Source organism: Canis lupus, chromosome 8 (genome assembly GCF_011100685.1).
Source record: "Canis lupus familiaris isolate Mischka breed German Shepherd chromosome 8, alternate assembly UU_Cfam_GSD_1.0, whole genome shotgun sequence".
Taxonomy (NCBI): domain Eukaryota; kingdom Metazoa; phylum Chordata; class Mammalia; order Carnivora; family Canidae; genus Canis; species Canis lupus.
Window position 1 is genome coordinate 39,721,654 of NC_049229.1, and position 19,597 is coordinate 39,741,250.

Consider the following 19,597-nt stretch of genomic DNA (forward strand, 5'->3'; position numbering starts at 1 on the left):
ACCATGAAGTGAAAGTGAGGAGTAAGCACAGTACAACAAACCAAAGAGGGGAAAAAAGATCCTTCCAGTAATGGGAGTTTCCATTTCAGCCCAGTTTTCAGATGAAGATAAAATTCACAGATGCTCAGAACACAGAGGTCCCCAAAGAAGGCTGAATTGGTATAAACCCAGCAAAAAAATCCTCCAAAACACTAAGCACAGCCTTTCCTCCACCCCCTGCTGAGAGCACAAGCATCCCAGGCCACCCCTTGGCAAGTCCAAAAGAATAGTCCAATTAACTTTATTTTGCCCTTCCCAGAGTACTCACCAACTAAAATACAACAAGAAAAACTTTCAAGCACAAAATACAGAATTGCCCCAAATTTACATGCATGTCTAGTCCAGGGGGGTGAGGGTGTAGAAGCAAACTGCTGAAGCTAGAAAATCCTAGACATCTAAAATCCCCTCTTCTTGGCTTTCTAAACCATGAGATCATGTGCCCAGCCACAGGATTAAGGTGTGGGCAGGCCCTTCCGTGCCTTCAGGAGTTTCTACTATGTGAACAGTAAACAAGAAACCTGACAAGAACCTCGGGCTTTATGGTTTGGACTGTGGAGTGGCCTCAGGGTTTATGGCACAGACTATGGAATGGCCCTGGGCAGGCTTTCAGTTTCTGTTTTCTGAAATGCACTTTGGCTGATCAGTAATCTGTGTGTGTGTGTGTGTGTGTGTGTGTGTGTGTGTGTGTGTGACTGAGCAGATAGAACTTGGTAAACCAATGTGTCCACAGATGGACTGTTGCCTTTGGATACTAGTAAGGACCTGGATAATTTTTTTCCTGCTAATTTTTACAAGCACAAGGCACCAATTCTGATTCTGCCTAAGCAGAAACCAACACAGCCCTAAGACAGCACACACTGGCTGAGGGGATGAAAGAGGTACTAGGCTTCTAACATAGCAGTGTGAGTTAATGCAAAGTGGCTCTTCAGCCTCTCCTTCCACCTCTGGGAGCCATGCAAAAGTTCCCTGGACAGCCTTGCCAGGTCTTGTTCCAAAGTTATGGCTGCATTATGGCAATATGAATGATGATGATGACAATAATGGCAGCAGCTAACACTTCCTGAGTACTTACTTATTAAATGCCAGGTACCTTCATACCGCCTTCTGATGTATTATTTCCTCTATTTTATAATTAAGGAAACTGAGGCATAGTACACTAACTTGCCTACTATTAGGTAACAGAGTCAGGATTTGTAGCCAGGCCTCCAGGACACCTCTACTTTGGTAGCAGAGAGGAAGCTGTGGAAAAGATCAACAGAAATGCACCAACAGGGATATCATAGAGAGGAGTCTGAGCAGGAGGGAAATGACAATCCAAGAGTCACAGGATTTGTCTACAAGGAGGTCAATAAAGCCCCAGGTGAGGATGGTTTCCTTGGAGGAGTCAGAGTTCAGGTAAATCATCCTCAGGGATGAGGTAATGAGCATAGGGATGAGTTGAAGCTGAAGACTAGTTTTTTAGAATTAGGCTGAAAAAATGAGAAATGAAAAAAAAGTAGCTTGTAATAATAGTGGCCATTGAAGGAAGATTTTTTTTTTTTTTTCTCTTAAAGACTGGTGAAAACCAAACAGGCTTCTAGCAGAAGAGCAGCAAACAGAAAAAGCCTAAGGATACAAGACAGCATGAGAGAACAGACTGACCCTAGCCCTAGCAGAGGGGAGATGCCGGCTCCCAACGGTGCTGTTGGCTTCATTACCTAACAATGGTCCAAAATCAACACAGAAGACCCAGTGTGGTGTAGCCAAGGTGCCCAACAGGTTCCTGTCCCTTCTCTGGCTCGTGCCACCACTACTGGCATGATGACATCTCTGCCTAAAGAACAAGGAGAGGAAAGGGCCAACCCAGCCTCTGGAGGCACCCACTTGAATGGAACTGTACTTGGGGTCAGAGGGAATGCAACTCATGTGTTGCAGCAAGAAATGAACATAGTTCACAAAAGGACCCAAACCCAAGAGTTTGATTCTAATTAGACCCTTTTAAAGGTCCCACATGATTCTTGAAGTAGTTAACACTGATATTAGGGTAAAATCCAAGGTTACTAAATCCCACTTAACAGAGTAGCTCTCAAAATTTTTTATTTAAGGCAAGAGTGTCACACATTTGTGGAGATGTAAATCTCCTTACAGTAATCTGGATTTGTGTAAAAACCCACATTGTTTTAGAAAGCAAGTGGAGAGAGGTGAGGAAGAGAAGTACTCCTAGAATGTTCATGTTAGGAACACCCCTGCTATTCCCTAGGGTTCTAGCTCTGACTTAAGAAGTAATCATCTTGGTCATATTTATCACTTTTCCTCCTCACTGTCAAAATAAGACCCTACCAAGCAGATGATACCACTGCCTTGTACTCCTAAGAACCAAAATGCCATATCCTGGGGAATGAAAATAGTACTGTCTGCCTCACTAACTGACATCTGTAGTGCACTACGTATTTTAAGGAACATAAAACCATTATTTTCTGAAATCTGCACAAGCCTTTATACATATTAAGGTTAAGAGGGAGCTACAGAAAAACCGACATACATTTCCATTGGAATAAGACATCTTCTGAAAATAAAAATTAAAGAATTTGCACAATAAATTTGGGTCTATATTAAAGTATTCATTACAAAATGGAGCCCCTATCAATGCCAATAAAGGAGGCTGGAAGGCTGTGGGGTCAGAGCCAGCACAGTCACATGGCCCCTCAAAGCATCCTGCTGGCAAGCCCTCCCCAGCCTAAAGGACCATTTTATTGATTACTACAGGAAGGCAGAGCTATCATGCCCTCTAAGGGGCTTAGTTAAAGCTAGGAGTTAGACATTTGTTTAAGGGTCTACAAAAATCTTATTTCAAATCCTGTACTCTTTTCCTTGTGCCCTTGGCAGTTTGAAATGAAGTTGTGACACTTGGTCATCAAACTCTGACCATGAAGGATAGAGGTACACAGTTCCCCAAAGTGGAAATACAACTAGTAAATATGTGGAAAAGGATTTCATATTATAAGTAATAAAATACAAAATTAATTACTACCTTTTGCCGACTAAATTCGTTCCTCCTCCAAAAATATTCCAGTGATAGTAAAACTGGAACTCTCAAAACACTGTCAAAAGACTAATCTTTACAAATATGATACAATTTCACTCATATATGGAATTTAAGAAATAAAACAGAGGATCATAGAGGAAGGAGACAAAATAAGATGAAATCAGAAAGGGAGACAAACTGTAGGAGACTCTTAACTCTAGGGAACAAACAGGGTCACTGGAGAGGAGGTGGGTAGGGAGATGAGGTAACTGGGTGATATACATTAAGGAGAACACCATGTAATAAGCACTGGGCGTTGTATGCAACTGATGAATCAATCACTAAGCTCTATCTCTAAAACGATTAATACAGTATATGTTAATTTATTTTTTTAAAAAAAAGACTAGTCTTTAGCATTTACTTTAAAAAATAAGAAATGAAAGAATGAAAACAATCCTCTCAGAAAGCATTTTGGCAACACAGCAAAAACCAGATGTTCTTAACCATAGACCCAACAATCCAGCTTCTAGGAATCTATTCTATGGAAACAGTCACCTACAACCAAGATGGTCAGCACTACATTACTTACATAATTAAAAACAGGAAGCAATGTAACTGGCCAACAGAAGAAACATGCCTAATGACTAAATACAAACACTCTTATCACTGGGCAAAAAGCATCTTATGTGATAACAAGCTGTAATATTTCAGTCATGTAAAGCATGCATACAAAGAAATCAGAAGGGAATATACAGATTGAAAATACCATCATTTCCTTGCTTCTTAGATTCCATCAATTATTCCATGAATTTTAGCAACAGAAGCTTTTTAGGGGAGAAAAAAAAAGGAGGCAAGTTTCTTTTGACACTCATTGTAAGACAGCACCCAGTTTTAGTCATTAACATGGGGTATGGAGCAGGGAGCTATGTCTGAACTGCACTGTTGTCCAAATGGCTGATAAGCACTTGAAATGTGACTAGACTGAGTTAAGCTGTGCTATTAAGTACAAAATACATGGATTTCATTGAAATCATACTTATTTTTGCATATTAGGTTAAATAAAATGTATCATTAGAATTAACTTCATCTGTTATTTTACTTTTTTACTGTGTCAACTAGAAAATTTTAACTGTATTGAAAATGCATTGTGGCTCACATTAAACATGTACAGGGCAACACTTGTCTTAGAATCTTAGAATAAAGGAAAGGCTATAGTTGTGTTAGAGAAAGGGGGTACACACTGCTTTCTTCTTCCCATTTTCCTAAAATTTTTGCAATTTTGCTACAGGAAAAAAAGAAAAATGCTGAAGGGAAAGCCTAGGAACCTAATCCAGTATCCTTCCAAATCTCAAGATGGAAAATATTAGTACAGCCTCCTGGCTCTCTAGTCCTCTCCATAGGCATGAGCCTTCCCCTGCTCAGCACTGCAGACACTTCTAGAAGAATGGACAAGACTTCTGCCCTCAAGGAGCATACCCTTCAGTTAGGTGGTAAGATTGCCACAGAGGGAAGAGAGAATAGGAGAGGCCAGTGAAGCCCGTGCACACTGGGGCTGATGGGAGACCAATACCGCAGGTTCTCTGGGCGGTGAACTGCAAGATATGAGCCTTGAAGCCAGCAGGCAGACAGGCAGGCAGGGGAGGCCCAGGTGGGGAGAAACATGGAGGCGCTTCAGCAGGAAAGAGGCCCTCATGGGGGGGGGCGGGTGTCTCTTCACTATGAAACCCTGATGTCCTCTGGGTGATATGGCTGGAGTTGGACCTTAAGAAGGCGAACAGCTCTGATAAATGACATTCCTGGGGAAACAGAGGAGGGTGCTCCGCAATAAGGGAAGGAGAAAAGAAAGAAGGCTGGCAACGTGGGTACCTTATTTAGAGGACACAGAATGCCAGTTTTCACCTCGATGGGCACTGAAAAGCCCTGGGAAGGTTTTCAGTAGCACATAAATACAGTGTACAAAGAATTCAATAAATCAATACATTCATAGTTGCTAAGCCCAGGGCTCAATGGAGATGACAAATTTAAGGTAGAAAATTAAATTTTTGAAAAAATTATTTTTAAAAAAAGATTTGAGAGAGAAAGAGAGGGAGCAAGCACATGTAGTCATGAACCAGTGGGAGGGCAGAGATGGAGACAGATCTCAAGCTGACTCCACGCTGAGCATGGAGTACAATGTGGGGCCAGATCCCACAAGCCTAAGATCATGACCTGAACCACAACCAACTTAAAACCAACTGCACCACCCAGGTTCCCCATTGAAAAACTTAATTTTGAAGAAAATAACTGCCTAGGCTGGATGGAGTCTGTCTAGGAAATAACCTTAATGAATAATGAGGTGAAATGGGTAGGGCTGTGGCTTACATTTCATTTAAAAGATAATCACTTCAACAGCCCAGATATGACACAGAAACAGTGCTGCTGAATGAATGGCATATCATAAAAGGTGTCCACTGGGATGAGCCTCTCCCAGTATACGTGGCTAGGTGGACAGGGGGCTTCCTGCCTTTGGTTAATAAATACTTGCTTTGTCAATCGGAGAAGGACAAACAGTGTATGTTCTCATTCATTTGGGGAATATAAATAACACTGAAAGGGAATATAAGGGAAGGGAGAAGAAAAAGACTCCTAACTCGGGGAAACGAACTAGGGGTGGTGGAAAGGGAGGAGGGCGGGGGGTGGGGGTGAATGGGTGACGGGCACTGAGAGGGGCACTTGACGGGATGAGCACTGGGTGTTATTCTGTATGTTGGTAAATTGAACACCAATAAAAAATTAATTTATTTAAAAAAAATAAAATAAATACTTGCTTTGCAGCCTACTGTGTGCCAGGCACTGAGGGAAGAAATAAGACCAAAAGAAGATGTTTTCCCTGCCTCATGATATTTCTTCTAGTGCAGGGTGGCAGATGGGCAGATAGTCACCAAGTAACCACACAGACATATGTACAATTAAAACTGGGGTAAGTGCTCCAGTCACAGTGCTTAGTGAGTTGAAGAAGAGACTGACCTTTAGCTGTAAGAATCATCAGGTTCCTTGGTATAAGGGAGCTATTTGGTTATCAACACTTTAACATGTTAAGAAAAGTAGGCTTTAATGGAAATGAAACAGATTAGCTTAGAATTAACCTCTTATTAACCTCTTATTTGATGCTCAGCATGTTACCTTATTATTGCTACGTAATAGGTATAATCCTCTCTCAAAAAAAAAACAAGATCCTTAAGAGGAGACACTATCTATTACATATTTTAAACCTCTACAGTGCTCACATAGGTCTTGGGTCTTAATTAAACAGATGCATACAACCATGTTAGCTGTTGCTGTTTTGTTCAAGGACTCAGTAAGCCCACGGTTTCCTCTGGTGTTCTCATTCCACAGCTATGTACTGTGAACTACCACATGCCAGAGTCTGTGGTAGGAGTTGACTGCGGCAGGGCCCTCATGTTCTCACCCAAAAGGAAGGAATACTGAACTTAATGCTCACTAGAAGAACCCCTGGTTTTCTTCTTCATCTCAGGTTATATTATCTCTTTTTAACACAGCTCTACCCAGAAAGGAGAAATCCATAGTACAACTGCCTGAGAGAGCAATTAACCATTTAGATAAGCAGGTATTTAGGAACAGACTAAAAAGATGAGAAATTTCTATAACCCACTATACAGCTACAAATGGCAATGCTGCTATAGAACATTTTATCACTAAAGTCAACCATGCTAAGGAGATAGTGTGACTGGATGCTGGGGCTAACTTATGGGGCAGAGGGCAAAATTATATTCCCATGTAAAGGCAAACTTTACCTGGCTGGCTACCAGGTCTTGAATCCATATAAAGAGAATGAGCTCAGTGCCAGCAACCCACAGGGCAACACTCTCTAGTACCCAACTGAGCACCCTTAAAACGAATAATTCTGTTTAAAAAAGAGAAATGTCTTCCTACAGAACAGTTATTCTTTTTTTTTTTTTTTTTTTTTTCAAGATTTTATTGATTTACTTATTTGAGAGAGACAAAATCCTAGCAGGGGGAGTGGCAGAAGGAGAGGGAGAAGCAGGCTACCCACTGAGCAGGGAGCCGAATGTGGGGCTCAATCCCAGGACCCCAGGATCCTAGGATCCTGATCTGAGCCAAAGGCAGACACTTAACTGACTGAGCCACCCACAAGCCCTTAGAACAGTTGTTCTTGCCCTTACTCCCTTACTCTTGTTGACTGGCTGATGGTTTTAATTCCATACTATCTTTCCCTGTGTGATGTCCAGTGGAAGAACTACATGAGAAAAAAAGAGACTCAAACAACAGAGTTTGAGAGTCGGCTTGCTTACACTGGGACCTATGGCAAAACCCAAATGGACCACCAACAATAAGGTTTATTTCTCAGAGAAACTAAGTGGATTCAGAAAAATTTACAGACTTTAAGTGATCCTCAACTGTCTGTACTTCAGTGTCACCTATGTATCCCACCTCAGGAAAGAGTATGCTAGTAATAACAGCCCCAGTAAGACATACTGCCAAGATTACTGGCTCTACCTAGGGGGAGCTCCCAATAAAAAGATCTAAGTATTTAAGCAATATTTCTTCAAAATATCCTCAAGTTGTTTACCTCTCCAGTGTGGTATAAAGATCAACCTCAGCAATCAGCAGCCCTGGATTCTAGTCCCTGTCCATCTGCAGATAGGGATCAGGATCTCAAGCTTGCTTCCTCATCTGTGATACAGTAATGATGGCAGGAACAGCATATGTCCAATTCTATTAGTATAAAACTTTACAGAACCGTTGTGCTTACTTTTATATGGCAACAGAGTTGTTGGTTATTACTGATTTTTTTCTTTTTACTTAATGTAAAAGGTGACCACTTTTTATAACGTTTATGTTATAGTAAAAATAAAACAGCAGACAGAGTATGGCTCTCACATTTAAAGCTATTTTTTTTTATACAAGTATCCCTCATTCCTGGTTAGAATACAACTCACTCAGTACTGGTTTCGCTTTAAAAAACAAAAAGCTTGGGACATGTATGACAGATGATTCAAATATTAAGTGAGAAGTCATTTGGAACTTAAAAGATGCTCAAATCAAAGGAGACTAGAGGGCCTTCCCTGTAAGAAATTGATCTAAGCTCCCCCAAACTCACGATTATTTACATAATGTTGCAACCTTAATTACCGCAATCCAAATCAAGAATTAGCCAATTTCCTTTGGTTTAAATACCATGGTTTTAAAAAATTGCAACATTTAGTGAGCACTAAGAAGACTGAGAGACAAAGTATTCTTTCTGTTAGACTCCCTACAGCATCTGTGAAACAATGCTGGCAGACAAGGAAAATGATGCAGAAGGTGGAATTCAGATGGGAAGGGGCTCAGGGCTACTTTACTCATATTTAGTGCGAAATATCTGGATTATAACACAGATAGGATTCTGAAATCAGAAAGGCACCTGGTCAATTTCTACCCTCGGGCTTTGTTAATGGGCTTCACATAAGCTGGCCGCTCGACCACTCCTCTCCCCTCGTCTTACTACTTCTCCGATCTTATTTCCTGTCACCTTCCCTTCACTCATTCCATCCCAGCCACCCTGGCCTCTGTTCTTGACAGGTCCAGCAATGCTACCAGGTTCCTACCTTTGGGCTATTACACTTGCCTTCCTTTGGCCTAGAATACTTATCACCAGATAAATGCCTGGTTCTTCCTTTCACTTCCTTCAGACCTTTGTTCAGATGTTGCCTTGCCAGTGAGTTTTCTTGTCTGCCCTACTAAAAACTGCAACCCTTCCTTCCCAGTTTAATTTTCTCCATAGCACTTATCTAACGTGCTATATATATTTTACACTATTAATTCACTTTCTATCTTTTCCTCACCCAAATAAGTTTCTAGTTGTATGTTCTGTTTACTGCTGTTTCCCTAGTATCTAGAACAGTTCCTGGCAATGCAGCAGAGCCTCAGTAAACATCTGATGAATGGACTGAATGAATGGGCCACAATGAATGACAAACTATTCAATTTGTAAGGCTACCAAATTTAAACCATCAACTTCCTTGAAGAAAGCAGACAGCAGGATTTACGATACTGTGATTTTTAAAGACTTAAAGAAGAATGTTATGACAGCACAGAATCAGCTAGATAAGGAAAAAAGTATACTTGAGCGCCTATGACCAGCTTCTCCCAAAGAGTTCTCAAACTTAAGAATGCTTAAGAATCACCTGACTGCTTGTTATAAATATATAGTCTCATGCCTGCCTCCAGAATGGCAGTCAGTAGTGAATCTGGAGTGAGCCATAGGCCACCTCCTGGGAAACACTGCCTTGGTGCTGCTCCTGGTTAGATGAGAGACTTAAAAGAAGGGAGCTTTGTCCATTTAGTTCACCAAAGCCATTTAAATTGATGCCGTGGCATATGAATAAGCACTGAGTATCAACAGTTCAGACAAGCACAAGAGATAATCCTTTGCATGTGTGTACCCTGACTAAAAGGATGAGTCTCTCCATCCTAAGGATTTCCTATACTGCTTAGAGAATGTCTTGCCCAGGAATGTTGTTATTCTAGGTAAACATCTTAGTTCAAGGCCACTAAACCAAGTCCACACTAAGTAGGCCTAACCCATGGCAAATTCTGGTTTTGCAATACTAGGTATTCACATGGCCTGTTTTGTTTTTTTCATAAAGGTCAGACCTACCCCAAGCTTCAGTCACATAGAAAGCCACACCTTAGATAAGGTATAAACCACATGACTTACCAGAGCAGCCGTATAAACAAAGTGCAACTATAGTGATTCTAAATTTAATTCTGGATAACCTAAAAAACTCAGGACTCCCACCCACAGAGCTAAATCAAGAGAGCCATTCAAAGCTACCTGAGAGCAATGATTTTTCTTAAAATAGCTGCTTTTTTAAACAGTAGATCATTGGACCAATAAAACACAGGTCCTCTTTGCAGTCGGCCCTTCATACAAGTGAACTGCTGCGGAGAGCAGCTGGCTACATTCTGTGTTAAGGATATAACTGTGCAAACAGATGTTTTTTCCAAATTCCAAGAAGTGACCCTAACCCATAGGCTTTTTACTCAAAGCTTCCAACTTTGTTTTTCAAATGTAGAAACAGCTGGTGCCTACCTCTCCAGGGAAAACATTAGTTTCTGGAAGGCCATCAGTGGGGTGGAGGGAAGCATAAGACCAGTCATTTTTTTCCCTCCATTTCATATGAACATGTCTCTTTCCTTTAGTCTTTTGTCTCATAGTTTAAAATGCTCTTTATATGCCTTGAAATAACAGTTGTTGGAAATGGGAGATCATTGGTGCCCAGGTTGGTTCACATACATTCCCTGAGAGGTCTCATTTAAGATAAATATTAACTCTGAACCATATGAAAGAATTCTCATGGAGACCTAGGGAGTCACTGACTTCAGAAATCCTTCGTGTTATCCCAAACTTCTATGGGCTACTCTCTGTACTATAGTGGATAGTCATAATCATTTCTTGAGTGAGTAATTTATTACAAATAATTCTAATTTTAAACGATAATGCCTACTAATGTCTTATAAGCAGCTCTATCACATCTGTCATTATTTGCTAAAGAGAGAGTAGGTGTATAATGATACTCCAAAGAATCAAAAATGAAGGAAACCACAATACCGGAATATCTCTGATTCCATTTCTTTCTAGACATGTAAGTACCTGGTAAGCCTCACAGCAAGTTTTAAGTTAGTGGTGGCCATCGACTTTCTCAATAAACTCACCTTCTCTCCTTGGAGTGATGGGACCGAGTCCCGCAAACTGTGAAAGCTGTCTTTGATGTGGTCCCTACGTTTTCGTTCCAGTGCATTATGATGAGCCCGTTTGTCAGCCTAGAAGAATGGGAGAAAGAGCACATTAGCCATGTCACTCCTTTTGCTTGGTATAGGTAGGCAGGGAATAGCCTGGAAGTATATGCTGTCAGCGCTGTCCCTGGCGATTGGGCTGGGAAGGATTTGTCGAGGTGGGCAGTTAGGAGTCTCCAGAATTAGGATCTGCTAAAGGGGGAGAAAGGGGTGAGCAAGGCTTGCGACAGGAACATCCAAAGTAGCTCGATGCATCCAGCTCATGCATAAGTAAAATAAAAGTTATTCACAGGGACCAAGTGTCACTCTCCTGCAGCATCAGTCTTCCCCCACAACTTACTGATGTGCTAAAACAGCCGCCAGTCCACGGTTGGGAAGTGACCAGGGAAAAGCTCTGGGGGGCCCTTCATAAAATGTTAACACCCCCACTGTAAAAGATTCCCCATGGTGGATGCTTAGGGAAGGAGTAAGGTCACTGGTACAGTGTTTCTTTCAATGTGAAACCCATCACCACAAGCCTGCTCTAGGTCTCCAGTTTGCTAAAAGGGACTAATTGAAGACCTGTTCACCAAACCATACAATAGAAACTAAAACCTCTAGAGACCCCAGATACATGAATCTGGGATTATGACAGAGCTGATAAAGACACCAACCACATTCTGAGTTCCTGTTTTTTTTAAAAAGTGGATCCACAGCCGTGATCCTGCCAAGGGCTTCCCCTCAACACAGGCTATGCCAGAAAGGTTGTTCTTAGCAAATCATCTGATACCCACAAGCTCTGAATAAATTTCCTCAGGCACCTGTGGCAGGTCAAGCTTATCTGGCAGTATCTAAATAGCCATGGACCAAAGTCTTTATCCTGTTCGGCTTAGAATCACAAAGAACTATCAGCTGGAGAGGGATGATTACTGGCCACAAAATCAGCAATGGCAAAATACTCTGGCTTCAGGCAAGAGTGCTGGAGAGCGCTGCAAGAGAGCTTCAGCAGGTCCCTAGAAAAAGGGCATTCCCTCCAAATGGAACACAGATGCTTAACTTAGTCAAAAGCAAGAATTTTATCACATTCACACTTTGGGAATTATGGAAAATAATATACTCTGAGAATTGACCCTGAATATACAAGGTTGTACTGAGCTAACCTAGAGAGCAAGTGTGTATATGGAAAGTTCGGGTAGCTTTAACCTACCCAGGACACCAGGAATTTTAGATATGAAGCAACAAGAGTAAATAACTTGGCTTAGCACAAGAATGCCTCAAATGAATCCTTGTACTAGACAAGATGTACAGACAAAAGTCTATAAAGACAAGAGTCATGGGAATGAAAGGACTTGAAATTCTATTATCTAATCCTAAGTCTTAGATATTAGAAACAAAGAGGCAGCTGGGAGCAGCTGTGGTAATTGAAGTCACTTCCTGGTCTCTCAAGCACAATACCTCACCTATAGCTTTGTTGAAAAGGACACCTGGTTCCCATCGTGGCCGTAACTCTACATAGCATAGCAACTCATTTTCAGGGCAGATGCCTGGACACTTCTAAAACTCTCCTAATCTTGTTAAGCCTGAATTCATGGCAAAGTGCTTGCTGAACTCAGTAACACATGGAATTTATGGAGAGACTGAGGGAGTGATCAAGTTTGGACACTAGATAACCTGAGACTAGAGGTACACGCACTGTATCACACAGCATCAAAAGAAGAATGCCAATGCCTTCTAACAATAAGGATGAAAAAACTTGAAGGAATTAAGCATATTTAAGTACCTAGTCCTTTCCTTACAGTCCCCTCTAGTCACCTACACAGGTAAGTGGGCTGGGCTCTAACCTGGACTATACCTAAAGTGCTGAGAAGGTGGAGATGGCATTTGGCATCTATCAGCTGTTCCAGCATTTGCTACATACTCCCTAAGATGGTTTATTTACATGCAAATGAACTGCCCAGCTTTGGTCTCCAGCAGCAGCCCAAGATACTCCTGTCTACTAAATCATCCTAATTCCTGGCCCTCCTCCCGGCTTAAGAGCTGTGCACAGAAGCAGTGACAGCAGAGTTACCCACAATTCCTCTTGTTGATACAAATAAAATCCTAATTGTCTGTTTTCTTTCTGGGAGAGTCCTGCAAATCTCAAAAGGTTAGAATCAAGTTGGACTTGGTTTCACTCAGGCCTGCACCACAGGGGTGGAGCTAGGTATAACCTAACACCAAAATCATCCCCACAATGCACTACCCCCTTCCCATTCACTGAGCCCTGAAAGGACTCAAACGGACAAGTCTTTTGGTTAGAGGATTGTTAAGTGAACTTGGCTGTGGACCATCAGCAGAAATCTTGGCTTCTCATCTAGGGAGCCAGCCAAGTTTGAGAAGTTGGCTCAACAAGGAAAGGCAGCAGTCCACTGCCTGGTAGAAAGCCTGGGCTGGGGACTGTTGTTCTTGAAGTAGTGGATGGAATTTCTGTGGTGGTTCCAGGCCCAATTTAACTAGCAGAAGAGTAGAATCTTAGACCAATCCCTGCTGCCATGTTCATCCTCAAGCTGCTTCTCTTAACCAGAGTCAATTTCAAAGCTCTCAGAGACAATGGCAATGATGTATTTTCTCCTCCTTAGGCCTCATTTGAAAGAGCAAGTTAAAAATATGCAGAATTAACATGCTAACTCCAAGTAACTCTATACTAAATGATACCTCTAAGTAGCTTGAAAGAGCATATGAAAAACCTTTACACAAAGTTGAGAATTCTGTTCAGGAAACATTTCCAAACCATAGAGATCCATCCAGCCTGATAATAATGCTCCCCTGTCCCCCACTCCAAATCATCCAAATGGAAGGCCAGTTGCCAGGCTTATCATTGCTTTGTTAATGGTCTTTACTTGCTGGCAACCCTTTTTTGAAAGGGCCAAGATTTCAGAGTTGAGAATGAAAAACAGGATAAAGACTTTCAATGTAAAGCATCTGAGATATTCCCACAAACTCAAAACTAGTTAAAAGGGGAGGCTTGGGGGAAGGGCCAAAGAACTGTGTGTCTTGAACATATAAAATTCAACTCAGAAATTAGCCAGTTCCTGTCGCCTGTACTGAGAAAGATGTTTGATAATGAAAACAAGTGGTACCAAAAAAATTCTAGAAGACAGCAGAAGTATTTTGAGTCTACACAGCAAGCTCTCAAATACCTCCATCCTTACATCCTATAGGAGCTGTGACTGGATGCTGCCACCCTTCCACTTCACTCCATTTGCAGTTTCTGCCAAAAAACCCTTCCTTCAGGGCATCCCAGGCTAACAGAAATCCTAAAGGGCTGTGTGATACTGAAGCGTGGCCCACAGATGCTCAACAGGAACTCCAACACCAAATCGCTTCCAGCTTTGACATCTCTGCCAAGGTTTTTACTCAGCCTCTTAGTTTTATTTCCACCAAACTTTCCACACTGGCAGCCAGAGTACAAATCTTCACCTATAATTTGTCCACCTCTGACACTAACAAGCACGTGTATCTTAAGTGTTGTTATATGTTGAAAGCAAACATTATTTTGTTGGCCAAGAAGTTGCTAAACCGGCAGGAGGTCATTCAAGCTAAGGAGGTCTGTTCAAAATTGAGGGGAATCTCTCTAAATTATTTCCTTCCAACTTATTGCATAGAGAATACAGCTTCGTTCAAGGCATTGCATCAGTTAGCAACCTCATTTCTTGCAAGTTCTAGGTAGGCAAATAGCACGGGGAAATAAATACTCCATTATTCAAGGACGCAAAAGGTTCTCCAGAACAATGCTATTTCTTTCAGGTTACTTGACATCTAACCCCATCTACAGGAGAATCTTCTTAATTCCCATATAAAAAATGCACAGCAAATACTGAATTAGAGCTGCCCACTAAACATTTACTGCCTTTAAGAAATTGAAAGATTGCATTTTAGAGGAGAGAGAGTGTTAACTTATTTTGAATAAGCTACTCTTATTAAACACAAATGCGGAAAATACACAGGTTCAAAATTCTCATCAGAAAAGATCTGTTTATTACTTCTGATGGCAAGCAGACAGAATAAATAAAATGGAATTTCTTAGCAACTTAATTCATTTTAATCAGCACGAAAACTACAACACGAAATAACAGGTAGCTAGGAGGAGAAACTCACTAAAGTCCTTAACAGAAGGATATAAACTTCAACTTTCTAACACCTTTCCTGCTGGAAGCTGACTGCCTGCTACGTATTCCTAACATCTACTAATACATGTGTTTTTGAGGCTTTTTTTTTTCTAGTATAATTTGGGCCTGAAAGAATTTGGGAATGCTATTATGCAAATATGCTATCAAACTATAGCTATTTAAGAAAGTAAAAATCCCCTGGTCATGAAATTTTAATTGAAAACCAAGCTGGATTCCATGATCAACTATTTCCCTATTATGGGCATCTTGAAAAAGAATTTTAAAATGTAAGATCACCCTTTACTGTAACAAACAGGCATATTGAGGAAGCAAACTTGGCATTTCTGCATCACTGTCAACATTGTGAAGCACACACAAAGTATACGCAGCGTGCACAACTTAAGCCACACAACTTAATTCTAGGTAAAACAGAGAGTCGTTTCCTGAGTAAGTAAATTCCAATCTCAAAGGTGACCAAGCTCATTCCCTTCTAAAGAGATTACAATTCCTAAAGTGCTTCTTTGCTTAAGAGTGCTGAGAAGTTAAAAATATTTCATATCAGGGAAGTCCACAAGTGAAACTGCACAAATCTGTTTTTATACCCGTTAACAAATATACTGTAACTGCCAACACATTTAGCTGATATGAAGGATAATAGGCTAAAAAAGGCCTTGGGTTTTCCAACTAACACACTAACCCTACATTTCTCATATATTTTCATTTTTCCCAAAAGAAATTTCCCAAACAGAAATAAAACAAAAGGATCACTTTGTATGAAACATAGCTGTCCCAGAACATTATCTTCAAAATGTAACCCCTTCCCTCCAAAAACACAGTAAGACAGCATTGGTGGGATTGTGGGATGTATAAAATTTAGTAATAAAAATATTGTTTGGGATTCAACAAAGCTTACTGGTCACCGGAGAAGCTGTTTTCCGTTTGCACTGAGGCAAGAGAAAAAAATATTCGTCAAATCAGTTTCACTTTCTGTTATACTTAGCCTCACTTCCTAACTGTTCTTGCTGAGAATCTTATATTTCTCACACAACAAGGCTGTACCTATTGTAGTGACATTATAAAACATAAATAAATGTCTCTATTTCCATTAGGACTCACAGAACCTTTTTCCATACAACTTTTTAAAAGTTCTCCAATAGTCCTAAATACTTGGTTGTTCACATCCTTTTCTGAACTAATACAAAGCTTAAGAATAGTTCCCCCAAATTTTAAAAAATATATTTATTATTTATACTAAATGGTGGGAAATTGATGTATTCGCAGAGGGAAAAAACCCAAAATCCATTTTACCCCACTTGTTCACGATAATTGTTTGATATTCTATAAAATTTATCTATTGCTTCTTCTCTCCATACTATGGTGATTATTTTATGCCAGATAATATTTAAAAGTCTCAGCAAGTAGAGGTGTCAAATTAAAAACAGAGGGTCAAATTCACTCCCACTGCCCACCTCCCAAAATCAACGAGAAAAAAAACCTAGGCACCTTACCACCAAACTAAAAATATCTAGAAAAAACAATGACATTAGCATTCTAGGAGAGTGGAAACATTTTAATAATTTAATAAAGCAATTTACATCAATACCCTTGTGGATGGATATTTTGAAAAGCAGAAAGCTTTCAAGAGCTGTAAGCCAAACTTTCACAAAGAAAACTTTCTCTCACTGGAAAGCCAATGTAATTCCAAGTCAAATAATGATTCTGCAAAGCATGCCTAACCAATCCCTATCCTCCAATCCTGATCAAGCCCTGGGGCACATTTTATAACTGGAGACTTGGAAAAAAAAATGTTTTAAATAGACTGGATCCCAAACATGAAACTCCACGTTCACAATAAGGATCACAGTGACTAGAAAAAAAGAACTGAATTTCCAAATAAACACGTAAAGGTAAGTGTCTGACAATATATCAAGGAAAGATAAAACAAACAAACCTTTTATAGTGACTTTTACCCAGGTATAATTTTTAAAATCTTCTGGAACAACTGCATACTCTAGATTTTACAGCAAATATCAGCTCTCAATAAACAATATTTTTTCTTAATGCCTATCTGCATGGACAACCTATAGAAACTTTGCTTGCTCTAAAAAAGAACAGATATAAGGAAGAGGACTTGCTTTTATCCTGGGATACCAGAGGTACCAAAGTGTCATCCTGCATATTCTAACAAGTTCCCAAACAACTTGGATGTCCCAAACATCATTTCAAAAATCAGAAAAATAACATAAAAATCTGGGTTTCTAGACTTTCTTTAAAAATAAGATCTGGAAACAGTGAGCCCTTACTCCCACATAACACCCCCCCCCCACCGGAGTTTAGTGATTGCCTTTTCAGATGAGACATGTGCATTCCAGAACCCAGTCCTCACCTCCACTCTTTATTCCCAACGATCTTACTGCCTGGGCTCCCCAGAGGCATCTGAATTTTTGACCCCCATTCTATAAACTTCGTACTGTTCCCATCGGTCAAATGTTAGACACTCTGATGTATTTCTCTTCCTCTCTCTGACTCTGATTTTTTTTATGTCTATCTTTTTTTTTTTTCTCTAATCTATTCATGGTACTGTCCCAAACTGGAAAGGCATGAGAGTAGTATCTATCCAAATCCACGGAACCGTCTACTGACAACATTAATACCAAACCCTGAGAAATTTACTGATAACATTGCATGTCTCAACCACCACCTTTTAGCAAATCTATCTCTGCAATGCCACCTTTCCTTGACAATTTTTCCATTTTCTTTTATACCTCTCCTTCAACTCAATCAGACCAAAATAAGCAGTTTGTGACGCTTTCATATTCAACCTTTGGTTCCTCTACATTTCTAATTTCTGCATTAGAATGATACCAGGTTGTGCCAGATTCTATAGGTCTACAGCAGTCACATGACCACGTGACTTTTGGTTAAAGATGATTTTTTGCATGTGGCTTCAGCTTCACATAACTGTGCATGTATGGTTTAGAATCTGCTTGTGCCAAACGAAATCTGACCACTTTGCCCCAAAATAATACAATTTACTTCAGAATGACATTTCTCATTTTACACTTACATAGTGACATCTAGATCCCCCACCTGGAAACTACAGAAAGAGTCATTTCTCTGCAAACAGCTCCTTTCACTCACCTACACTCACTGAAACACCGGAGAGTCTAGGATGAGGAGATTTGAAAACCCGCCCCCCCGCCCCCCACCTAGAACCCCAGAAAACTGCCCCGCCTCACCTTAGCGGTTACAGAAGAGTTTACTACAGTATTAAAAACAATAGGACAATCTTTTTCTCTCTGACCCCAAAAAGGACTAGAACTGAACGGAAATGAAAATGAAATGGAGAGTAGGAGACGTACCGCAGATTGAAACCTCGGTTGCTCTTCCTGGAATAAGAGAGAAAAAAAAATAGAAAATATAGAAGTTATTTTTACACTTCACATTCAATAATAAGAAAGAAAATGCCGGCGGCGGAGGAAGCGGCGGGTGGGGAGTCAGCCAGACCCCCCTCCCTCCCTCCTCACCCCACGCCCCCATCCCCCCAGCGGGATCCGGTAGCCGGGCAGGGGGGGTCCCGAGCGCCGCCCCTCCTTCCGGGATCCGACTCCGGCCGGAGGGGGTTCAGAGCACTGTCTCCTCCCCTCGCACCCAGCTCTGGGCATCTGGGCACTCCCACCCCCTCTCCGCCCTCCCTCACCCGCCAGGATCCGTGGGTCACGGGAAGAGGGTGATCGCAACCGAGGGGGGCAGGTCCCGAGCGGCGTCCCCTTCCCCGGGAGCGGACAATGGATCCCGGGCGCACCCTGTCCCGGACCCCCGGATCCTGAGCGGGATAGGGTGGGAGCCGGAGGCAGCAGCACCTTCCTCCACCGGGGGAGGTGGGGGGTCCCAAAGGCCGCGTGTCTCCACCCCACCTCCAGTCCCAGAAGGCCGCTCCGGCTAGGAGCCTGGAGGGGAGCGAGCCCGGAGCGCGGCGGAGGCGGTCCCAGCCGGGGGAGGGGAGGGGAAGGGGAAGGAGGAGGCGGCTGCCCGGCCCCCTGCCGCCGTCGCCCCGCTGAGAGCCCCGGCCGCTGTCCCCGCCTGACAACCCGCACGGGAAGGAAGAAGCCCCGGGACTCACGTCGCTCTCCACCTCGATGTCATCGTTATCGCTCATTTCCTACGGCCCAGGGAGCGGCCACTGCAGCGGCGGCGGGGAAGGGGGAGGGGTGGAGGGGAGGGGGAAGTCACCGACAACAACAAGCCGAGTCCCCCCACACACACACACACACACTCACTCACTCACTCGCTCTCTCACTCACACACACACACACACAACACGGGCGAGAACCACCTCCTCACTGCAGCACCGGATCAACGGCGGCACGCACGCCCGGTCGGCCCCCTGCCACGTGACCCGGTCCGTCACGCTGGGGCCGCCGAGACTTGTAGTTGTCTTCCCTTTGACTGACGGCCCGGCTGGCTCCGGAAAAACTACAAATCCCAAAAGGAGCTGCACACGGCCGTCGCCGGTCCAGCCTGCTGACGGAGCCCAGAGCGCCTGCGTGTCCTGTGGAGGGGGGCGGAGAGCGAAGCGAAGCGGTGTCTGCTGGGAGTTGTAGTCCGCAGACCGCGAGTTGTCAGG

At 42.2% G+C, this 19,597-nt stretch overlaps 1 protein-coding gene across 6 annotated transcripts in view; it reads right to left on the reverse strand.

The window, feature by feature from the left end:
• Positions 1-19,322, reverse strand: part of MAX (MYC associated factor X) — a 24,503-nt gene extending 5,181 nt beyond the window's left edge. For 4 of the 6 annotated variants that reach the window (XR_005363406.1, XR_005363404.1, XR_005363405.1 and 1 more), the window contains exons 1-3: positions 18,498-18,650; positions 18,333-18,359; positions 10,763-10,870 (exon numbers count right to left, since the gene is read on the reverse strand). Coding sequence is in view for 3 of the 6 variants with exons in the window: in XM_038544958.1 (XP_038400886.1) it covers positions 10,763-10,870; positions 18,333-18,359; positions 18,498-18,635 (273 nt within the window). In the remaining 3 variants the exon portion in view is untranslated. Of the gene's footprint in view, positions 1-10,762; positions 10,871-18,332; positions 18,360-18,497; positions 18,651-19,093 lie in introns of those variants that run through there. The other 2 variants (XM_038544959.1, XM_038544960.1) reach the window with 2 other exon arrangements.
• Between the last annotated feature and the right edge of the window lie 275 nt (positions 19,323-19,597).